The sequence below is a fragment of the Chiloscyllium punctatum genome, chromosome 15 (assembly GCF_047496795.1).
Source record: "Chiloscyllium punctatum isolate Juve2018m chromosome 15, sChiPun1.3, whole genome shotgun sequence".
In the NCBI taxonomy this organism is placed as follows: Eukaryota; Metazoa; Chordata; class Chondrichthyes; order Orectolobiformes; family Hemiscylliidae; genus Chiloscyllium; species Chiloscyllium punctatum.
The window spans coordinates 36,757,658-36,782,661 of record NC_092753.1 but is presented as its reverse complement, the minus strand read 5'-3'; the positions used below and the strand labels follow the sequence as shown (position 1 = coordinate 36,782,661).

At 40.6% G+C, this 25,004-nt stretch overlaps 1 protein-coding gene across 13 annotated transcripts in view; it reads right to left on the bottom strand.

Moving 5' to 3' along the window:
- Positions 1-23,171, bottom strand: part of dmd (dystrophin) — a 1,983,813-nt gene extending 1,960,642 nt beyond the window's left edge. For all 13 annotated transcript variants that reach the window (XM_072585000.1, XM_072584994.1, XM_072584999.1 and 10 more), the window contains exon 1: positions 23,006-23,171. In XM_072585000.1, coding sequence (XP_072441101.1) covers positions 23,006-23,087 — 82 coding nt within the window. In that variant the 5' untranslated portion in view covers positions 23,088-23,171. The remainder of the gene's footprint in view (positions 1-23,005) is intronic.
- Positions 23,172-25,004: the final 1,833 nt, after the last annotated feature.

Here is a 25,004-nt window from a genome sequence, read left to right as displayed (position 1 = left end):
TCTCATTGTTTCAGCCCAGACATGAACAGGGAAACTACCTGCTGATTTCTACCTACAGCACACCACTTGTCTGATGAATCAGCACTCCTCCATGTTGAACCCCACCTTGAGGAAGCACTGTGGGGTAGCAAGGGAACAGAATGAACTCTGGGTGAGTGAGTGAGTTCAAAGTTCAAAGTCCATCATCAGGAAATGCTCAAGAGCTCCAACAGTGACCCAGCTGGCAAAGTTCCACAGGATTTGCTTTACCTGAGAAATAGCAATGATCTGGATCTTTTGTGCAGGGAGTAATTTCAAAGTTTGTAAACTGTGAGGAATGCAAAAAAGGACATTGAAGAGTTGGTGACATGGGGCAGATAAGACAGCAGATGAAGTACAATGCAGACAAGTGAGTGGTGATGTGTTTTGCTCGGATGAAAATTAAAAGACAATATAAAATATTGGACAACAGGGCTCATATAAGAACTACATTTTGGGATTCTATTGCTGTCCTGAACTTGTGCTGTGTTTGCTGAATTAAAGAGACTATTTTTGCCACTCACCGATTTTGGTCATTATTTGAACACGGTCTCACAGTGTGGATTATCTAGAAAATGCAGCAACTCACCAAATGTCCTTCAACCGTACCTTCCAAATCTCCAGCATCTGGAAGGATAAGGGCAGCAGATGCATGGGAACACTACCAGCTGCAAGTTCCCCATAAAGACACTCATGATCCGACTTGGAAATATAATCACCATTCCTTTACTGTCACTGGGTCAAAATCCTGGAACTTACTTCCATACAGCACTGTGCGTGATCCTCCACCCCAAGGAGGGCAGTAGTTTGGAAGGCAGCTCTTTGCTACCATCTCTACAGCTATTAGTATCGAACAATAAATGCTGCCAGAGTTAGTGATACCAATGTTCCAAGAATGAGGTTTTTTTAAAAAAAGAAGAGATGAAGTAGGTGGTCACTGTGAAGATATGTAGGAGTTTAACACGTGCCCACACAGACTAGACCCTACAATGTGAATGATCAAGAAAGCAACTACCCTCATCCTTACCACAGTTCACTTTCAAATTTGGCATATAAGCTGATTTCTATTTTTAAGAAGGATTTTTGGAGGTTACTTAACTTGTTAGTTGTTAATTTGGATCTGAGGTAAATAACGTATTTGTTGAGCAAAAGTATTAAGAGATACAGGCCAAACACAGCTCAATGGAGTTAGGCCACAAATCGGCCATGATCTCACTAAATGATGGAATATGCTTGAGGGACTGAATGGCCTACTCCTATTCCTTTGTTCCTATAATGCTGGTATCTATGGTCACCCCACTGCTGAAAAAAAGTGAAAACCAGCAACTAAAGGCCAGTTGGCCAATATCAGCAGCAGAGAAAATGCTTGAATCTATTATCAAGGACATAGTAAAAGGACACATAATAAATTGGAATAGATCGAGTCAACAAAATAATTTGGAAGGAAAATAGCATTTAAATTTGTTAGGAGCTTCTTTGAGCACATAACTAGTTGGGGGGGGGGGGAGGATAATGGGCAAATCAGTAGATTTAGTACTATTGGATTTTGGGGTAACATATGATACATTATTGCTTAGGATGTCATTAAAGATTAGGGCTCAGGGCATTAGAAACATTAATTTAGCATGGCTGAAAGCTTGGTGAATGGGCAGAACTCAAATGAAATTTTAGGATGCAAGGAGAAAACAGTGCACTGTCTCAAGAGTTAGTGATTGGTGGTGCCTCAACTATTTACAATCTGTATGAGTGATTAAGAGCAGAATGGTGCTGGGGGTGGGGGTGGGAGGGAGGGGGGGGGGGGGTGAGGGTGGAGGTGGTGTCATTTACTGAGAACAGAAAGCTATAGTGGAAAGGACCTCGGAGGTGGATGGTAAAGAATAAGTGATTGAGTGAAAAGGTGGTCAAAGGTGCAACAAGGGCAGGAATGTGAAATTATCTGCTACGGTAGAAAAATGGAAAAGGATTGCTTTCAATTTAAGAGACAGTGAAATGTTAGGTGTTCAAAGGGATTGGGTGCCCTCGAACACAAATCACAGTTAAGTTAACTTGTAGATATAGAAAGTAGCTAAGAGTACAATTGGTGTGTTAGCCTTTAATGCACAGGGTTAGGAAAAACTAACAAGGAAGTATTGCTGCAGTCATATGAACTTGGTTGAGTTCACACCTGGAGTACTGTGCACAGATTTAATTTCCTTCCATAAAAGAAAGATATACTTACCATCAGGGTGCAATAAAAGTTCACTCAATTCATTGCTGAGATGAGCAAGCTGTCCTTTAAAAGGAAAGATTGAGTAGAGCGGCTGATACTCTCTGCAGTTTAGAAGAATGCAAAGTAATCTTCTTGAAATATATACCATTCTACAGGGCTTCACAGTGTTGGCGTTGAGTGGCTGTTTTCTCTGGCTGCTTAAAACTGGAAATGATCCTGCCATTTAGGACTGAGTGGACCTGAATCTTGCTAAATCTCTAACCCAGATATCTATAGGCGATCAGTCAATAAATATATTCATACAGTCATGGATAAATGGTTCAGCATTAAGGGCACTCATGGAGATGAAGAAAGGCTGGTAAATTGGATTTCATGTTGAAATTGAGTCCTGATTTCACTGAGTGTTGAAACCAGCTTGATGGACCTCATGACCTATTATGGCTCCTATTTCATGTGTTCTTGCGTCGTGACCTCTGCTGGAAAGTGGATCAAGCTCTCTACCCAGGCCACTCACAATAGTGATAATTCCTGACCGAGAATCTTTACCTTAGTAAGGTCTAAAGGTCTACCAGGGCTCTTTGAAGTGTATCTTTGTTTCTTCAATATAACAAAACAAATCAGTCGGAAAAATTCTAACAAATCAGCCCTTTCCTAGCATTCAGTCTGCAACTTTACAGGACGCAAATATTCCTGTGCAACTAACAAATAGCTGTCTGAATTGCCAGAATGGTGTAAATAATAAAAATTAGTGGAAATCTTGAGGTAGAGATCCACAGATGATGTGTTTCTCATTGGTTAACATTGGCCAGAAACCAAACTGGATTAACCATATACGTACTATGGTTACACACACAGACTAGGAATCCTGCTTTGAATAACTCATCTCATGTCTCCTCAAAGCCTGTCCCCCAACTACAAGCCACAAGTCATGAGTGTGTCAGGATATTCTCCATTACCTGGATGAACGTACTTCCAGCAATACTCAAGAATCTTGACACCATCCAGAAAAAAGCAGTTTGCTGTATTAACACATCATCCACCATCTTCAACATTCACTCACTTCACCACTGATGTACAGTGGCAACAGCGGGTACTGCCCTTACAAGATGCACTGCTATAGCTCACCAGGGGTCCTTCAGCAGTATCTCCCAAACAATCAATGACTACCACCTAGAAGGACAAAGGCAGGAGAATTGTGGGAATACACATCTGCAAGCACCCCTCCAAGCCACTTGACTTGGAAATATGTCACTGTTCCTTCAGTGTTGCTGGGTCAAAAGGTTTGCAAAGATTCTGTAACAAACAAAGGACACTTCTGTTCCTTGATTGTGCAGCCCAACCTTCATGAGTAAATAAATAAATATACTGAGACAGAAGAATTTTTCAAGGTGTCAACAACCCTGAACAACATTTTTTCAAAGTCAGAGGTTTCAACAGTGGAAGTGGGAGGGATATTATGGAAATCCATTCTTCACTGGGGTTACCTTGAACAACAGCAGCCTTTTCAAAAAAAGCTGTTACAATTGCATCTTTGGTGGAATACATGTAGTACAGCCAAAGAACTGCAGTGTGAAATTGGCACCAGGCTCATAATCACATTCAAATAAATCTGAGTTCATGGAGTGGCGGAAAGGAAGAAATTCCATCACCAACATAGCAGAGTCCAATATGAGAATTTGGTTTTAATTGCATGATGTCACTCCAGTCAAGGGCAAGTACCATCCAATCTGTTGATTGCCCAACACGAATCACATTTTGCAAATAGAATGTTATTGGTCCAAAGCAAGTCCTGATGTGATAAACTACGCCTCAGTCTTTAGTCAAAACAGCAGTTATACAACCTAAAATAAATCACTTTCCACATTCCACATATTGAATATTTAAACCATGTTGAGCAACTGTAAAAGTAATCTCTCACAGCTCTTGTACTACATTGCTAAATAGAACATTTGCAGTTGACTGGGAAAAGTTCAGCAGTGTGATGATCAGTGTTTTACTTATTTGTCAGTTACACATTAAAAGAAATGTAACATTTCCATATGCAATTTATAGTCTTGGACATCACTATTATGCATTCCATTTTCAGTGTCTATCTATGCATTCTTCAAAGGAAAAGTAACACAAGTCCCAGATGGCAATATTTATAACAGATCATTCTAGGCAGATTTTAGCTTTTTGTTTGTAAAATTGTAAAATTTTGAACAATAATACAACACAGGTCAGAAAGAATTTCAGAAAGTCCTCAGTTGACTATATTAAGACAGGCTGTAAGCAAAGGGCAAGAACACACCAACAAATGTTAAGCATCATTGCACATTGGGCTGACATACACACTAACAGTTCATCATGGAATTACAGTCGGAAATGGCCTGGGAGCATGTTACTTGCCAGTTCTCTTCAACCACGAATTAATGCTCTTCACAGAAGTATGCAAAACACACTGGGATTAGGGAGATAGGAGAGAACTTAACTGAAACTGAAATATACAGAACAGGAACACTATGAACAGGAAGTGATCAATTGCATTGCTTTTGAGAAACAAATTTAATATTCCATTGCAGTTTTCACAAGGCCTTCAGAAAATTGTGAAAGCTAGTAGCATAATTATGCAACGAGTCCAGATTTATAAACAAGTGTGCTTCAAAATACAGCAAACTACAATATGAACATTTTAAAACAATCTATTCACTTTATAGTGTGAAATTCTTAGGTGTTGAAAACAAATAGAATGTTTAAATACTAAAGCATTCCACTTCATACTTAGTCTTTATAGAATGGCAGGCAGTGATACAGGAAGAAGATTCATAACATTCTGTGTTCCTTGAGGGTCAGTGCCATTATATTCTCTGTTCAACCTCATGTTCACTCCAGTAGTGCCACTGCATCTACCTCCCATCAAGGCTCACGGGCACCATGCTTGTAGCATTCCATCCGCCCCAGTGGTCTCGCTGCTGCCTCTTCACTCATTTGTGTCCCGTCACCCCCTGTCCTTCATCTTCATTTGCACTAACAGCTGTTCATCTCAATGAATCCCTCCCTTTATCTCATCCCCAGAGGAATAGCCCACAATAGGGGGAGAGAGACAACACGGGAGATGGGCACTCTAATTGATCCCCTTGCCTCCAGATAGAGACTGCTTATGTGGTGACGTCAAGACCTCCAAGTGTCAACAACCAAGCAAGCCTTACTTGTGCTGCTCTCCATTACAGCCACAGTGAATATACTGTTAACATACACAAACTTCTAGCCCTCTTTCACAACTCCTTCTCTCTTTTGTCTCCTACAGGCATCAATGGCATCTGCAAAGTCTCCACCTGGAAAAGACCAGTTCATCAAAACACCTTTCTCCCAATTCAGAGAAAGAAGACATAGACTACATGGACACCCAGGTCCAGCATCCCCAGAGTCTACAACAGCGGACCAAGGGAACTTGACCTCAATTCAGGTGTCCCTTCATCAGGAGATATGGCAATGCCAGGAGGAACCCAGCTGGGGAAGGAACCGTATTCAGTACAACCCCCTCCAACCCCACACTCCTACCTTCTGTCAGGATTGAATGAGGGAGCATTGGATGTTGTGAAGGCCTCCAACCAATTGCAAACCTTAACTTTTATTAAATATCGTGAACTGCATACAAAGATCCAACGTTAAGCAACGCTTGTGATTATTCTGAGGATGCTGGCTTTTGCAGCATCACAAATTGCAGTCGGTGAAAGCTGATTTCACACAACTTAGTGTGATTGAACAAGTCTCATAAACAAATCCTGCCTTCATTGTGATAGTTGATGCTGTTGGTGCTATTTCATTAGAAGGTTATCTTGTTATTAATTTAGCACAATGTGCCAGATCTCATCATTGCTCATCCCATCAGCTTGGGGCATCCTCCAATTGCTTGGAGCAAAACATTTGAAAGTCAAGCAGCATCCTCCGTCTGGTCTGGACTAGACATAGGTCCAAGACATGATCTGCCTGGAAATCAGATGTGGAGCGGACTGACCAGTAGAAGAATCGGTTGCATTTAAGAGATGTTGGACAGCATGACATAGCATTCTGACTCCCACCTCCAGGCAGAGTATAGCATCACTGCCCCTGTCTCAACTGCATGAAATTCCATGGGGGATGAAAGACTACCATTTTCACACCTGTACCTCTTCCCTTCATGTCTTAGTATAGTGGACATAGGGATAACCATAGGTTCTCTGCCTGAATCCAATGAGCACAATTACCTTGAGGGCAATACCAGAAACAAAGCAACCTCTAAGTAATTTGCAGGATTTCAGCAATCACAAATAACCAGTAAATGGCATTCTCAAAACATTGGGCCATGCGGGCCCCTGACTAAGCTGCCAGTGAGATGCCTCTGGAAGGAAATTGACATTGATGCCAAGTCAGAGAGTGTACACTATTGCCTTGATTCAGTGTCTGTTGCTCAAAATATTTGGCACATTTACAGTCGTAGATTGTACCTGTGCCAGCAATAGCAAGATTCTTCCCCATCCCAACAACTACAATAGCCAAGAAAGACAGCATTACAATTAGAATAATGGATGTAAGTTTGCTCGCTGAGCTGAAAGGTTCATTTCCAGCCATTTCATTACCCTAGTAGGTAACATCTTCAGTGGACCTCATGTGAAGCAATGCTGAAAATTCCTGCTTTCTATTTATATGTTTGGGTTTCTTTGAGTTGGTGATTTCATTTCCTGTGGTGAAGTCACTTCCTGTTCCTTTTCTCAGGGGGTGGGAGATGGGGTCTAACTCGCTGTGTTTGTTGATAGAATTTGGGTGGAATACCATGCTTCTAGGAATTCTTGTGCATGTCTTTGTTTGGCTTGTCCTAGGATGGATGTATCGTCCCAGTCGAAGTGGTGTCCTTCCTCATCCCTAAGTGAGGAAACTAGGACAAGCCAAACAAAGACATGCACGAGAATTCCTAGAAACATGACATTCTAACCGGAACTCTATTAACAAACACATCGAGTTAGACCTCATCTACCACCACCTGAGAAAAGGAACAGGAGGTGACTTCACCACAGGAAATAACATCATGGCAGGAAATGACATCACCAACCCAAGGAAACCCAAACATACAAATAGAAAGCAGGACTTTTCAGCATTGCTTCACATGAGGTCCACTGAAGATGTTATCTAGTACGGTAACGAAACATCTGGAAATGAACCTCTCAGCTCAGCAAACAAACCTATATCCAAAGCCTCAACCTGAGCTACAAATCTTCTCAAAACTCGCTAATTAGAATAATGATATGGACCTGTGTCCTGCACCTTTTGCAGGCAATGAAACCTTGAAAGCTGATTACTACTTTGGTACCTAAGTGTTAATCTTTCCAGGTCACAATATATTATTTGTTACCATGTAGGTTCTATCAAGTGTGTGGGTGAACAGGAAACTGCTTTGCAAAAAGGTGAGATTAGGGACTAATAGCATGCAAATGCATGCAAATAGGCCTCTCATCGCTCATTAGTGACATTCAATCTTGCCATTTAAAACCTATTGCAGAATTCGATACTGTTTCTCTCGCTGTTGGAAATTTTATTTTTCTGATTGTGCCACATTTTCCAAACTGACTTGCCATTGCCTATGTCATTCAGCAGCTGGAAAGATTCCAGCCATGTGTGTGGTCTGGAAGTTACTTTAAATTAGAGGGCTTTTCAATCCTTGGATTTCCTTCACTTAGGGCAATTTTTCTGCAGAAACAAACAGTCTGGTTGACCTTTCATCTCAGGTATTTTCTATGCAGAGGAAGGCTATCCTGTTGAAACAGACAATACCTTTTTTCTGCAATCCTGCATTCTGGATCTCTGAATCCAGCAATTTCTTCTTTACTGTTGCTTTGTGCTTTGGATAACGGATTGACTTTTCTCACTGCTGGCTGCCGCGGAGTTGCATGCTTCTTTTCTCCAATCTGTGCAAGCAGTATTTTATTCTCAACTTGCAAATAAATCTGTGGTGAAATCTGCTGATTCTTCATTTCAACTTGTTGCTCACCTCGGATGCTTTCCTGGTGATTGTAGTCTCAGTGCAATCAAAGCACTTGCTTCCTCAGTCATACGGCTCAAGGTTTGCTTAGCATGATCACCTTCACTGCCATTGACGATTCTTCCTGCTTGAACTGGTGTCTTCTCAGCACCTAACATCACATGTGAATCTGACATTACCATTTGTTCACCTTAGTTACCTCAGTTGAGGATTCATCCGCAAGCTTAAATGAGGCATTTTGTTCATTTACTATTTAATTACTAGCATATTCTCAAAACGCTTGCTCATTTTTGCAATCTGAACTCTCGCTAGTATTAATGGAAATGGAAAACATTTCTGCCTTTCCAATTTTTAAAATATTAATTCACAGAATGCGAGCATCACTGGCTAGACCAGAATTTATTGCCCATTTCTAATTGCTCCTGGGGTAGTTAAGAGTCAACTACATTGCTTTGGATCTGGAGTGACTTCAAGAGGAGGTGGTGGCACAGTGGGAATGTCTTTGTAACCAGCAACTAGTGCATGTTCTGAGTGTATGGGTTCAAATTTCCTTCTTGCAGATGGTGAAAGTTGAATTGAGTTTAAAAATGCGAAATTAAAAATGCTAGTTTAATGGCAACCATGTAACTGTCCACTGTTGATTATTGTAAAAACCCATTTGGTTCACTAATATCCTTTCAGAAAAGAAATCTGCCATCCTTACTCATTTGTACTTAAATTTTATAAATGAAAAGGACTGCTGAGATGCATCCAACAGTAGAGAGGGAAATGTGGATGAAAATTGTACTTGTCATAAGAAGCACATGGCATAAACTTCCAATTGTCTTTAGACGCTCGGGTGGGTGCCAAAGGAATCAACAATTTCAAATATTGCACCTTATTTTAAGAAAAATTTGATCACCCCCATCTATCACAGGCCAACAAACTGAACCTCGACAATGGGTAAGTATTTAGAAATAATAATCTGGAACAAAATTATCAAAGTTTCTGAGCTAAATGTGAACTTATTTGGAAAAGTAAGCATGGATTTGTTGAAGGCATATCACATTTAGCCTGATTAAGGTTTTGAGGAGGTAACAGAGAAGTTCATTTAAATAACTTAGTTGATACATGTATATGGATTCTCAAGAGGTGTTTGATGAAGTTCAGCATAAGTGACTTGGAAGCAAAAATAAAGACCAAGGAATGTAAAGGGAACAATAGTGATGTGGTAGACACTTGACTGAGGGATAAGAGTTGTGGTGACATTGGTTTCTGAGGCAGGAGTAAGTTGCATCATGTAATTTTCCCATTTGTCGATACTAAAACCATTGTTTTTTTCAGATCTGTATTGATCACCTAGACTTGGATGATCAGGGTATGCTTTCAACATTTGCCAATGACTAAATTTGGAAGCATTGTGAATAATGATGAGAGTCATGATAAGACTTCAAAAAGAAACAGTCTTGTGAAATGGGCAAACATGTGGCAAATTAAATTTTGCAGAGTTGAATGTAAAGTGATATATTCTAGTAGTTGGACAATGAAGGATACCAGGGAAGTCATCCTATTGTCTTAATCCACAATTCACACAATCCAGAACTGATTAATTGCCATCTGGTGGCACATTTGTGTGAATATAGCACTTTCAGTGTTGTGCAAGAGTAAAATAGTTTAAATTAAAAAGATCCATTTTGGATGCAGCCTTTTTCCTGCATTTCTGTATTTTATTGCCATTCATTAAACCTGCTTTTTGTTTAAATTCTGGTTAATATACTTATTGTTTCAGTGAACTTTACTTTTCTCTTCCAACTACGGCCTGTCTGAACCATCTGTTTGACTAATTACTCAATTTGTTTTCTTAATTTTCTGTCTCTCTCTGTTCCTACTGTTTTGCATGAACCCATCATTTTCCAGGCTCTAGTGCAATATTTTAATGCACATGCTGCTGTTGTATGCTAGACATTGGCGCAGATTTTGTGTTGACAATCAAGCATTTAAGTTTCTGTATATGCACTGATTTTTAATATAAATTCATCTCACTGAACCAGAAATGCAGACTTGATGATGGAATGTCAAAGCTCTCCAATAAGATTAAAAACATGGACCTAATTTCTAACTTGTAATTTTTAAAAACTGTGTTTCAATTTCTCTCCAACATGATAATTTATTTTGCCACGAACCACAAAATCTGAAGTTTTAACTCATTATTCCACTTTGGCAAAACAAGATGACAATTAAACTGCTCCCTTATTAAAAATGTGATTCTCTGGCTGCTTTAAAACTCACATGACAGAGGTCAATATCTACCTATTCCAAAGGTGAATGTAATTTCCAACTAGAGTGGACTAAGAAAATGAATTAATGGTTTTATCAGTTGCATAAAATAAGATTTTCTATTTGAACAAATTATATAAATAAATTGAACTGAGATTTAATGAGCAAGGAGCATATGAGCTATTGTTGTTCTGTCTGTAGCTCCTAAATAGTCCTAAAAATCAAAATATTGAATGGGCTCCCATGAAAACTTGATCAGTGGGTAAATCAAAAATATGGCAAAAATAAATCTTAGATTCCATGAATTTCCAACTTTGTTGGATCATGAATGCGGGAGTTGGCTGTTTTCAGCATTATTTTTGAGATGCAATAATAGGCCACTGTACCTCTCATGTTTGGAAAGGCCAGTGTTTCTCATGGCTGTCTTATCAATCGTCTTCCAGGAAATACGTTGGGTTAGGTTGGAGGTGAGAATTTAATTCAAGCTTGGTTAAGAAATCATCTCCTCCAATACCCAGTCAGATAGGCTGCTCACTCACAAAAGTGGATAATTCCAAACTTTGACACGTTGGCAAACAACCATCAACTGGAATGTAAATGTAAGGAAAATGATGCTGAGATCTGGATCACTCGTTCTACTCCCAGCTATTATGTTGTCATCCAAAACCTTTATTACCTTCCATTGAATGTATACCATGACTTCTTGTTTCTGCTGTTAAAATGTTCAGCTCACACTTTTCTGCATTAAATTACATCTCATTCTGAAAATATTATAACTGGGAATATCACATTTCTATCCTGTCAAAACCCATGTTGTGTGGGCGATGCTGCTAGAATATTCGCCTTCTCTGCAGTGATTAATACTTCTAAAGTTTTGAGTGCTTTGTCCATTCAAATACATTCTAATGAGTCTTGCATTCTGTTTTTTTGTAATTTTTCTTTAGTTGCTTTTGGATGATTTATTTCTATGCCTCTAATTTCCTCTTGTGTCTTCGTGTATCCCCTTGTCCCTTATCATTTTCTGAGCTTAGTTTCCTTCTTCCTCCTGCCATGTAATTTAAATCCCCCTCACTGTACTAATTACAATCCTAGTAAAGTCATGCACTGAAATGAAGCTCACCCACCATAAAGGCTGCTCCTGCCTGAAGACAAGTCCTAACAGCTAGAGAGTCTCTGCATGTCCAAAGTTCCGCTCTCCTATATATCTAATTTCTTCCTGCATTTTACAGCCAACATCAGGTAATAGGCAAACCTAAAAACCTCAAACAGCGACACCAGAAATTATTTGCAGTGTTATGAGGTGAAAAATGGAATCATATGACTTAGTGAGCTGCTCTTGCAGAGAGTCAGCACAGAGTCTGTTTCCATGCTGTAATACTCTGAGATTCTGTGATTCTACGTATGTTTTTGAATGGGGTCAAGTTTGTGTTGTTGGAGTTGAACTCATCTAACCAATTAGGGAAAATCCCATTACACTCCTGTAAATGGTGAACAAGCTTGGTGTGACCAGGAGGGGAGTTAGTCATTGCAGGATTCCTAGCCTCTGACATGCTGTTGTCGACATGGTATCTTATGGCTCATCCAGATCAGTTTCTGCCAACAGTAATCCCCAAGATGTTAATAATTAGGGATTCAGTAATGATATCATCATTGAAATGGCTGATGGTTAGGTTGCATGGCGCAAATGTTATGTGCTAGTTTTCAAGCCAGGCCAGGTATAATTCAGGCTTTGCGAACTCGGACAAGGACAGCTACCAAATCGGAGGAGCCATAATGGTGCTGAATATTTCGCAATTAAACAACAAACATTCCCACTTCTGGCCTTATAATGGTGGGGGGGGGCGGGGGGGGGGGGGGGGGGGTGGGGAGTGTGGAGTTGTGGTCATTGCAGAAGCAGCTGAAGCTGGTTGCACCTCGGACACTACCCTGCAGAACTCCTGAAAATGTGTCCTGGAGTAGAAATGACTGACCTCCAACAACCACAACCATCTTCGTTTGCACGCGGTATGACTCCAGCCAGTGGCAAGTTTTCAGCTCTTTTGAACATGTTTGAACCAAAACTGTGATGAGGTCAAGAGCTGAGTGGTCATGCTGGAACTCAAACTAAGTGTCAGTGAACAGGTTATTTCTAAGCAAGTGCTATTGGATATCATTGTTGATGATCTTTTCCATCACTTTACTGATGGTTGAGTGTACACTTATGGGGCAGTAACTGGTGAGATTGGACTTATCCTTTTTTTTCTATATTTTGGACATAGTTGGACAATTTGTTGGTAGTTGCCAGTTTTTAAGCTGGATTGAAAAACTTTGGGCTGCAGTGCAGCAAGTTCTAGAGCACGAGTTTTCAGAACTATTGCTGGAATGTTATCAAGACCCACACAGCCTTCGCAGTATCCAATACCTTCAACTATTTCTTCACCTCACGTGTAGTAATACTGGAGACCTCCAAAGGATGAAGAGGTGGATCATCCACTTAGTAGCACTGGCTGAAGATTGTTGCATATGTTTCAGCCTTATTTTTCACACTGAAGTGCTGGTCCATTCCATCATGGAAAATGTGGCTATTTGTAGAGCCTCGTCCTTCAGTGAGTTGTTTAAATTATGCCCCACCATTCAGAATCAGAAGCCCTACAGTGTGGAAACAGGCCCTTCCACCCAACAAGTCCACACGACCCCCCCCCCCCCCCCCAGAGAGCAACCCAGCCAGACCCATTCCCCTACATTTAGCCCTGACTAAGGCACCTAACACTATGGGCAATTTAGCATGGCCAGTTCACCTGACCTGCACATCTTTGGACTGTGGGAGGAAACCGGAGCACCCGGAGGAAACCCACGCAGACACGGGGAGAATGTGCAAACTCCACACACATAGTTGCCCGAGCTAGGAATTAAACCCAGGACCCTGGCGCTGTGAGGCAGCAGTGCTAACCACTGAGCCACTGTGACAGGAGTTTAGATCTATTTGGTTAGTTATGGTATTACATGGCCCTGTCTATCAATCACTGCTTATACTATTTGGCATGGAAGTAGTCCTGATTTGTAGCTACACCAAGTTGATTTCTCACTTTTAAGGCATGTCCAGTGCTGCTCTTGGCATGCCCTCCTGCACTCTTCATTGAAACATGATGACCCCAGATCATAGTGGTAGAATGGGAGATATGTCAGGCTGTGAATTTTCAGATTGCGTTGGGTGTTGCAATTCTACTGCTGCTGATGCTAAGCGCCTCATGGATATCCAATCTTGAGTTGCTCGATCTGTTGAAATATCTCTTATTTAACACAGTGGCAGTGCCACATAGTGGGGGGGGGGGTGCGGAGTGGGGTACACTTAATTTGTACATGAAATTTCACTTCTACAAGGACTTGCAGTACATTGGTCACTCCTACCAATACTGTCAGAGGCAGATGCATCTGTGATATCAGACTGGTGGGAATAAAGTAAAATACATTTTATCCCTCTTGATGGCTCTTTCACCACCTGCCGTAGACCTTGCCCATTGTTGTGTCCTTTCGGACTTGACCAGCTTAGTCAAGTAAATCTTCTGTCCCACTCTTGGTGATGCTCATTGAAATCCTTCAGCCAGAGTACAATCTGCATTCTAGCCACCCTCAGTGCTTCTTCCACTCAACACACAGGAATACTGATTCACATGCTGAGTGGGGACAGGACATATCCAGAAATGATAATGGTGCTGTCTGAGTCATGGTCTGTAATATATAATTCTGTGAGTATGTTAGGCTGTTCCTGAACAAGTCTGAGAGTCAGCTCTCTCAAATTTGTTACTCGCCTCCAAATGTTAGTACTGAGTGTTTTAAAACAACACCTCATCTTTTAATTCCACACATATTTTTAAATTCAGATTTCACTGTTTGCTGTGGTAGGATTCAAACCGGAGTCCCCAGAGCATTATCTGGGTTTCTGGATTCAGCAACAGTGCCAGCTTCTCCCAATATATATGGATTGAAAAGCCTTTTATTTTTATGCTGTAACAATTCTGATTCCAAGCGACCAAAAGCTGATCTCTTTCCTGCCACAGAGTCCATCAGCACCTCAAAGATTTACCGTGGTTCAATAATGCTTTACAAAAGATCTTGTGGAGGTAGGACAATGCAATCAATTTAGATTGTAATCACCCATAAATATTCTTCAATGGAGTCAGAATGGAAAAAAGTTCCAAGTTCAAGTTCATGCCTCATCTCTTGCATCTTGATTGAATCACTGGACATGTACAAACAGGTCTGGCCCAAGGATAGAGTCACGTCTCTTTGGGGAGTCTAGTTGTCCGTCATTGCTTTTCTTGCTAATAGAAATGCTGTCAGAATCCCAGCAGCACAGCCTGACACTTAACTCAGAGTTGACCCACAAGTACTGCACTACACTAAGGACTTGTATAAATGCAGTGCCATTTGTGAACTCAATAGCAATATCCTACACAGAGATAAGAGGCCTTTCATTCTCACAAACCCTTTGCAGTACTAATGTAAAATATAATAATCCAGTTCCATTACTACATATAAAGGAAAGCAACTGGCAATAGTTTAGTTGTAACTTAAAATCAATCATATTAGTTTAATTTTGGTGAGGTTCACATAATGCTTCTGCAATATTAAATTGGAAGTCAGTACCAATTCAAGTACCCCAATGCAGAATGCTTACTAGAAAGCTTATCACGAAGCATCTCTACCATAATTACTCCACTTCCCAGCTGTTGTTCGACTGTCATTTAGTATTGCCATGGAAAGTCGAACAATTAACAACATGTTTCTTACTCACATCACTTTTGTCAAATTAAAACAAAACTTTTGATTAAAATTGTATGAATTCCCATGTGAAGTAACTTGGGAAATACCAGAACTGCAACCATTAGATGTTCCCACTATCTGCATCATTGATATCTTCGCATAGATGGCCTTCCTAGTTCAGACTGTTTTAAAAAGATTCAAAACACATATTCTGAATTTTAAGTACAATTGCCAAACAGGAGTTCTCATTGACAGAGTTTCCATAGAAACACAATTAAAATGTGTTTATGTTACAATGACTCCCACGCGGTGCATGCTATTAAAACTAACTACTTGACTACTTGGTTTTATATGAAAGGTACTATTGTTCAACTGGGTTATATACACAAAGTACTTTTTTTGCACTTTAACGTTTGCTGTATTTCATACATGGAATTCTATTAAATATTGGCAGATTTTCTCCTGATCTCTCAGCTTTGTTTTGCCCTTACCACACAGCAAAGCTTCAGCTGTTAATTTCAGCATCAAGCTGCCAAGTGTCAATATATTTGCTGCACTGCTGATTTACAACTTTGACACAGGAGTATTAGAGACTCATTCTAGTTTCAATAGGAGAGAGAGAGAGAGAGAGAGAGGGAGAGGGAGAGAGACAGAGAATGTACTACTCAATAACATTTTAAAGTTACTTTGATGTCTGGGTATAAGAATGTTATCACATAGAAGAGTGGAACTCTGAAAACATGTCCACTTACATTGAACTGTTTTTAATAACCTAGTATTAAATTGAGGGATCTTTGCTTATTGGTTACATAATTAATTTATGAAAGCATCATTTCACTGTTTCGACCTTCATGGACCAATCTGCAAATCTGTAACACCTGCAAATCTTCATGCTGCTAAAACTACTTCAAAATGCACTTTAAGTAAACTATTAAACCACGAGTCTCCAGATGTTCACTCAATCGCTCTTAGCAAGAAGCAAAAATTTTGCGGAATGATTTTGAAAATACCCTGCAGAATACCAACATATGAACATTTAAGAATGTGTATGTTGGCATCATGGAGAAATTGCAAGGGCATTGTATCAGTGAATTCATTACTCTATTTCATTTCAATCTTAACTGTAACAATCATGGTCAGCAACTCTGCATCCAGTCAACTAGTTTTGTATGAACTCAGTGCAACAAGCAATGTGACAACATTATATGGGCAAAGAACTGAACTTACTCAAGTCAGCCACAAACTCTGTCCCTGCCCATCATAGCACTTACTGTAAATCAGAGCAGCCGTGAAACACAAAGACCAACAGCAATAATGGAAAGTCTTGATAAAACTGTGCTATTACAAAACTTCAATTCCTTTGTCCGATCATCAGTGGTTATAGGGAATGATGAGCATGGATCATGGAAGTTCAAGGTCACAAAAGTTGGAAGTAGAGTCCTCTCACTCCAGACCCCTGAAGCCTCCCTGGTTCTGTTCCAATTACACTTCACCCACTGCTGGCTTTTGCATAAACCTTAGGTTCTTTTACATTTGAAATTATATTAATTACATTGGGGTACTTTGCCACAATTCAACAATCAACAAAATGGCCATAATTTCGAGTGCAATGATAATGTTGCAACTGACACTCTTAAGATTGTAATTTGAGTGATCAGAGTTTCAGAGTGAACTTCATCAAAATATTCTACTTCTTGAAGTATCAGTCAGCTCCATGGAACTAAAAATAAAAAATAATTTGTTTCAAAGTTGGCACGGAAAGAGGAAAGTAGCCTTTTCTTGTTTCATGCTTTAATTCTTGCGGAGAACTCCCCTTGCCATGATTCCTCACTTCCTGATCTAATCTGGCTTCACGACCTACTGTGAATGCAGTGATGCACTTTTCAGCGGAGTATTTATAATATTTGAGATAATACTTACGTTAGATCCTACAGTATAAGAATTAGACATAGATAACATTGTACTAAAATATTCAACAGACTTTGTTATTACTCCTGGTATCGACACATAATATAAATCACAGGAACTACTTTGTCAGACTTAGGAGTCAACAATTCAGTTATAATCTGTTGCATGCTTCCCTCAGTCTGGCATGCTGCAAGGGCTCCAATAAGATGGAGACTGAGAGCTTTGTACTGTCTAGTTACATAGAGTCATGCAGCATAGAAACAGGCCCTTTGATCCAACTTGTCCTCCCTGACCAGACTTCCAATCTAACCTAGTCCCATTTTATAGCATTTGGCCAATATTCCTCTAAAACCTTCCTATTCAAATACCCATCCATATGCCTTTAAATGCTGTAATTGTATCTACCGCCACCATTTCCTCTCCCAGCTGGTTACACACACACACACACCAGCCTCTGCGTGAAAACATTACCCCTCAGGACCCTTTTAAATCTTTCCCCTCTCACCTTAAAGCTATGCCTTATAGTTTTGGACACTGCCCCTGCTCCCACCCCTCCACCCCCCACCACCACTCCACTCACCCCCACCCTGGGAAAAAGCTCCTGGCTATTCACCCTATCCATGCTGCTCATGATTTCATAAACCTATCTAAGGTCACCCTTCAGCCTCTAATACTCCAGGGAAAAAAACACCCACCCTATTCTCTGAACAAAAGCAAAATATTGCAAATTCTGGATAGCAGTGATTTCATAAGAATGTCACTTAAAGGTACATTTTATATACTAGCTCTGATCATAAGACAACATTTTTCATTTTGTTCATCCCATCTTGGATGCAGTGACTTCCCACTTTAATGTATTACAGATATGTAATTCAATAAACTGGAGTGTCACTACAGTGAATGCACACAACAACACAGTTGCACTGAAAAATGGGACTCTAATATAGTGTGATATAGCAATTACTTAAAGGTTTGTGCAAACTAGTTAAAGTTTCTTCCCAAACTGCAAGCTGATCCTACACTACTAATACCACCAACAACCCATGACCCACCAGCCCCAAGTTAATGCTTCACATTCCTTTTCCAATCATGAACCCAATCTCTTCACTTACTCAAAACCACAGGATTTTCCCAAGTTTTCGAAATTCTGATGAAAGGTGATTGATTTGAAAAGTTCACTCTGTCTCCAAGTTTGCTGCCTGAACTGCTGAATATTTCCAGTGTTCTCTGTTCTTACTGTGTCTCACATTTCCAGTATCAAGTGTTTTCTAAATTCACAAGAGGAGGATATGTTTGAATTTTGTTTTTCATCTCGCATGTGGAAAATATGAAAATTGTTAGTTCTGAGACTTAGGTGAGCTTTTCTTAGTGATGAAAATTTTCAGATAAAACGTTCTCTGACTTCAGAAACATGAACAATAGCAAACTGAATGATGAAACTCAAATGTATTCAGTAAGTTATTCCATATGCTGTGCTGTTGGCATTACATAGGAAGTGTCTACTGATTACATAACTAATGCACAACTAAAATGACTAGAGCATTAGATGTTCTTTCAATTGAAAATGCATGTGCTGAAATATACAAAATGTAAGGGTAGTGATTCAACATGTTGAATCCACTCAAGCAATGTGACCTGCCACCTACTGTCTGACCAGGATCATAGGTAGCATCTTGGTGATGAGACAGTTCTTTTGTCATGTCTGCCACTATAACTGAAAGAAAATGCAATCATGTGAAGACATTATTTAAGAAAATTATCTGAAGAAGAATGCAGAATTTGTTTTCATTTGATAAATACAAATAAGAAACCCTCAACATTCATGAATGACTATTTAACATAGTAGCGTAACAAATCTCACTGCTTTGAAGATATTTTTAAGAAGGTAGTGATTATGAATAAGTTCAATTTGATTAACTGAATTTTTGTTTTGTTTAAGTGCTGAGAAGGGAGGAGGTAAGAACAAAAATTCAATAGTTATGATTTCCAAAGCAAACACTGGATTTAAAACAATGAAAGTCAAGCATTATTTTAACCTGTGCAGGGCCCTCTGCCTAGTGGAAATCTAAAAAGCAAATAACTGAACTGGAGACTAAATTGCTACTCCTTGGCAGTTGCATTTCAACTGCGTTATGTGGGAGGAATGCATATAGTTCACCAATTTATAGTACCCAGATGTACACTTTGGCACTCAGAATATTGCTTCTGCAAACAGCAGCAGCTTGGTTAATGCTAAAGCAAATGCTCATTAATAGAGTTCAAAGGCAGGCAATCTCACCTTTGTAGTTCAAATGAGTGTTAAAGCAATGCAGCACTGAACATACAGCCAAAACTCTTTGACCTGAATTTGTAAATCTGCAGTAGCATTAATAACATCAAAATAAGAATTTACATTGCACAGCTAGAACATACTTAAATGATTAATCATGATTTAACATAAACGGATATATTTTTAACAAAACATCCTTCCCCACCCCCCTCCCCCCCGAACTGGAACATATTTCATAAATGGAAATGCTACATCGAGCCAAGGAAATTAGTTTTATATAATGGTCTTCATTAAATAGAAAACATGTCTCAAGTAGTCAACACTGATAGGGATGACAAAAGGATATCTGTCGCTCTGTATTTACTTGTGATGTGACAAATATATTATATTAATAATACCACATGTTGTAGCATATATAATAGCAATGTGCCATTTTGAGCAACATGACTATGAACTATTGTTGCTTCCAATGCATTGGTGGTGAAACTGGATTACTTTGGCATCAGCCATAGCACACTGCATATTGGAATGATGTTGCATCTAGTATTATCGCACTGAACATTTCAAGAACTTTATTTGTAAATATTTGAGTTGCATTTTTCTTCCACAACTATAATTGCAGTATTGTGTGGTTTAAAATCAAACAGAAAAGAAAATTCAGGCAGAGCCTGACGAACACTGTCACCTCACATGGATTTGACTGATCAACTTTTCTGTGACACCATGTTGAGTCATTGTGATCTCAGACATGGCAAATGTGGTAACACCCTCATATCTGAGTCAGAAGGCTCTAAGTTCATACTTCACTCCAGTGACTTGAACACAAATGTCTAGTATGGAAGGAGTGCTGCACTGTTGAACATAACTTCGATTTGTAAATATTTCTGAGTTGCATTGTTTGCTGAAAATTAAGTTATTGAAACTTTCAGCGCAATAATACCAGTGATATTACTCTGATATGGAATACGTTATTGCTTCCATCAAAGCATTTCAATTACACCATCAATGCATTGGGAGACAATAATAAAAGCCTTTAGCTCTACTGCCAATCAGTTTTGATCATGTGCCTGCAACTCAAGATAAACACTCTCTGATTACAAGAAATTGTACTGATCATAATAATAGCATCACGATAGCGTCACTCCCACCAGGGGAACAGCCCGATTTTTGTACATGACACTCAATATTTGCCTATTATTGTAGAATTGCTAAATCGTAAATAAAAATTACTGATCAAATGGAGTTGCCTCAGTGATTTTATTCAAACAACTTCTAAGTAAATTTAATTGGATCCAGCTCTACAAATACATTTCTGCTGAACAAATAACCAGTTCTTGAGCAGTCTACTTATTATAAAGAGATTGTCTGTGTAATCTTACATTTGACTTATTACAACAGTATCTTCATTTTAACTAAGTTGGATTTTCATTCCAAATAAGTTTTTAAACCATCCAGTCTCTATTTGAAAGCAACAAATATCTGAGCCCCAGTCTTCAACGCAGCCATAGTTGTTGCCAATATATGACTGATCGTCCATCGATGTGTACAAATAGAGTTTAGAAATTGATGATTTTCATTTTCTCTGTTACAAAAGCAGAACAACTTTGCCACTTTGTATTGCTGCAATTTAATTCTAATTTAGCTTTGAGTTGGAATTTCCTCCAGCCAAAACTTACTGCTATTTAACCCAGTAACTGATAGTCTCTTGTTTTGGTAACCTTTTGGTTGGTGAGAAATTAACTGTTGTGTGCAATTAAAAAAAACATCCAAATCAATTAATTAGATTTTCCAAAGTTAAAGTCAGGTTAAACCTTTGTGACTCTTCTCCAGTGTGGGTTTTGCAAACTTTCCTTTAAATGTACAGGCTCAGGATAGTTCTTAGTTATGTTTTTGACCAAAGATATTCCCATACCCCATAAACTCTGTCACACTGGACTTCTGAATGAAACGTAAAACCAGTTTTTAATTGGTCACGGCCTAAAATAGTTTGCACAACTCTCCCAATTCCAGAAGAGCAGGTGGCTGTCTCCGCTGAGCTCTGTCCCACATAACTATGCACATCAAAATAAAGCATGACCTTTCCCAGCCCATAGTTCAGACTGTTGCTTCCCCCAGATCTTCCCAGTGACTGCGCTGGGAGGCACATCCAGACAGGCAGCAAGGACAAATTCCAACACAGCCCCTGTGGCTGCAGTATTCCATTAACAGCGCTTCATTCCGCCAATGATGGGCAATTCCCCAAAGTGTCTCTTTGTAGATCCCGTTACACAGCAAGTTCCGTTTACGCCAACGCGTGGGGCTTAGCCGCTTGGGTTGTCAACCCTGCACACATGTACTTTATGACCGAGCTCCCTCAAACCCACTTGGGATGAAGTTGCTAATAACTGCATGAAACATGCAGAGTAACCGAAAGCGTGGCTGCAAAAGTAACTTTAAAAGTAAGCAATCAAACTGTTGGTTCGCTTTTTTTAAAGAAAATGCAGATGGACCTCAAACGAGTTGCAACGAGATAGGGAGTTTGTTTGAACCAAACAGTGCGTAAGGATTTACTGGATATCCTGGAATTGGAGGAAGGTCAACAGTTCGTAATTGTAAGCCCACCGCATCTCAGTTCCTGCGCAGCAGAGAGTTTCCCAGTTCGGAATCCACGGTATCCAGACTTTAAACTGTAACCCCTGGGAGGATGAGACGCCACACCAGGTGTACCTCACACAGTCTCTGCTCTCGTTCTTGTCCATCCACCTTTTCCTGCGTTATTTTGGGGGGAAAGAGTCCGTATGCTGCAGAGTTTCCTGTTTGGTGGTTCAGTCCAAACTCGCACAAGCCGGTGTTGCCGACTTATTGCTTTGTTTGAAGGCCGGAGTCAGCGGCTGGATTGGTCCAAAACTCGGTGCGGGACGAGAGCAGTCAGCTCCTGGGGGCTGCCCTCTTGCTTCAGGTTTACAATGGGAGGAGCGAGAGCAGCCACACAAACGGCGCAGCAAGATGTCCTTTGGACCTTGACTGTTATTGCCGGTATTTACAGAGACAGCAGCACGATCCAACCCGCGCAAATGTATCCCCCTGACAATAACTTCATTTCATTGACATCCTCTCCTGTGGGCAACACTGGGAACAGATCCACGGTCCTACCGACCACACACACACACACATAATGATGTCCACAACCATAATGATGACCCTAGCGGCAAAGTGAAGTTGTCCGGTCTTATCTCGATCCTGTCAGGCCGCCCTCACTGAAGAACATTCCAGCTGGAACTACTGGAGGCGAGTGAGCGGTCTCGGCCCTTTCTCGGAGGAAGGTGGGCAGCAGCAGTAGTTGGGGGGGGGTGGGGGGGGGGGAGAGGTTTCTGACTCGGTTGGGTATCACCCACTCCAGCTCCAGCCCGCTGCCGCTCAGCTGAAACAAAACACACAAGCAACGCGCCCCCCACTCGCCCAGCATTTCCAAATCCCCAATCCCCCTGAGTCTTGCAGTCACTTGGAAAGTTGCAGGGTCTGCTCACTGCCTGCCCGTCCTCAGCTGAGATCAGTCAGAACAGAGCACCCTCCCCTCCCTGCCTCCAGCCCGGTCTCTCTCTCTCTCTCTCTCTCTTTTTGCACTTACCCGTCCGAGTTTTAATGATCTCGTTGAACTCATCCCCGGCCGAGTCGTCTCTCGCACTCTCGGGACGCCCAGCTTCTGCCATCGGTGGTGGATGTAGAGGAGCCGCTGGCTTCAGAGCCAGTGCCCAGCTCAGCTCGAACTAGCGCTGCTGTGGAGGGCAGTTCAACACCGGGCAGCTCCCCCCCCAACACCCCCACCCACCCACACACACAGGATCACAGCTGTCACAACTTCCAACAGATACACTTCAACAGGTGAGCCGCTCTGTCCCTCTCCCGCCCCTTCCCAAATAAATCCACTCCATATATATCAAAAAAAAGGGGAGGACGAGGGGGTTGGTGGAAGCGGGCCGGCCCGTGTGCAGAATCAGCCGGGGAAACCCGACACCCCCATAAATCAGGCAGGACTGCTCTCCCGACACTGACAGGCTCTCTCTTAAAGAGACATTACCGCTCCCCACTTACTCCACCGCTGCTTCGAGTGCACTCCCCGAAGCGATCATTTCATTTCCTTCGTGAGACATTATTTCTCAAAAAAACGCTTGAAAAAGTTGGAGCAACATCCGCTAACACAAGCCGCAAAGAACATAGCCTAATGGCAGCAAGCTAAAAGTAGGGCTCCATCAAACTTTAGAGAATAAAAGAAACAATTTTAAACGACTATCGTATGGAAGTAACAATTTAAGTCATATTGCAACTTTTGCTCTTTCATTTGCTGAGTTCCTGGTTGCAGAACCGTTAATTTTGAAAGTCTCATTCTGGTCCATAACCTGCTACAACCCTCAAGGGGATTCTTGTGTTGCTGAACTCCTGGTCTCTTGTCCAGCCCTGACATCCGGAATGCGTGGGGGATTATGAGGCAGCAACCGGGGGGAACATTGATGAGAGCAGCAGATCAGGCAAAGGAACATAGATGACAAGCACCAGGTATTCGCATAAGGAAATTTGCTTTTCAAACCACGATACGAAAACATAGCTATTAAACAGCTTACTGGACAGTTTTTTTCAGTTGAATGTGAATATAGTTATCACAAAGTCATAAGGAATAGATGTTATGCCTATTTGGGAAAAGGTATTTAAAAAAAACCTGAAGTTTCCATGGTAAATATTTTGTATAGCCACAGATCTTTATATTGTTTGTCGTCCAAACCAATGTAATGGCTGTCATGCCCTTAAATAAAGGCATGGAGATATCTCCCCATGCTTTTATTCCAAGACAATCACAAGGTAGACATTTGGTCAGACAAATGGGTAATTGTTGACAAGCATGCATTGCCTCTGGAATTTAACACATCTGGCATTACCATAAGAAGTAGAAACAGAAGTACACCATTCAGCCCATCAAGTCTGTTCTGCAATTCAATGAGATTATGGCCGATCTGATAATCCTCAATTCTACTTTGCTTTGATTTCCTCACTGATTAAAATTCTGTCCGTCTCAGTCTTAGTGACCCAGCCTCAACAGCTCTCCGCAGTGAAGAATTCCACAGATGGACTGCCTGCTGAGAGAATAAATTCCTCATCTCTGTCTTTAATGTGCAGCCCCTTAATTTGAGATCATACCTTCTGGTCCTAAACTCTTCCAGCAAGGAGAATCAACCTTTCTGTGTTGACCTTATCTTATCCCCTAATTGTTGAATTTATACGACAACAATTGCAGTCTGGCCAATTGCCTATTTCAGGCACCTGGTAGACTTATGCATATTTCTATAGCAGGATTGTTTAATGAGATGCAATAGAATGTTTGATATTTGTCCAGATCCGAGGAGGTTCTTAGAAATTTTTAGGCTGCATTTAATCAGGAACAGGAGAGGAAGAATTTAGAGGATTGACAACTTCTAAGAATTGCCCCTTTAATCTCATTATAGATCCTAGCATTAGGGGCATTTTGGTAACAAGTCTGAAAACAGTTGATAAAGCACCCATCATTGAGGTGTAGCAAGAAGAGGCTGTATGGGAAGTTTCAACGTTATTATATAGCTTTCACTTCCTTTTACTGT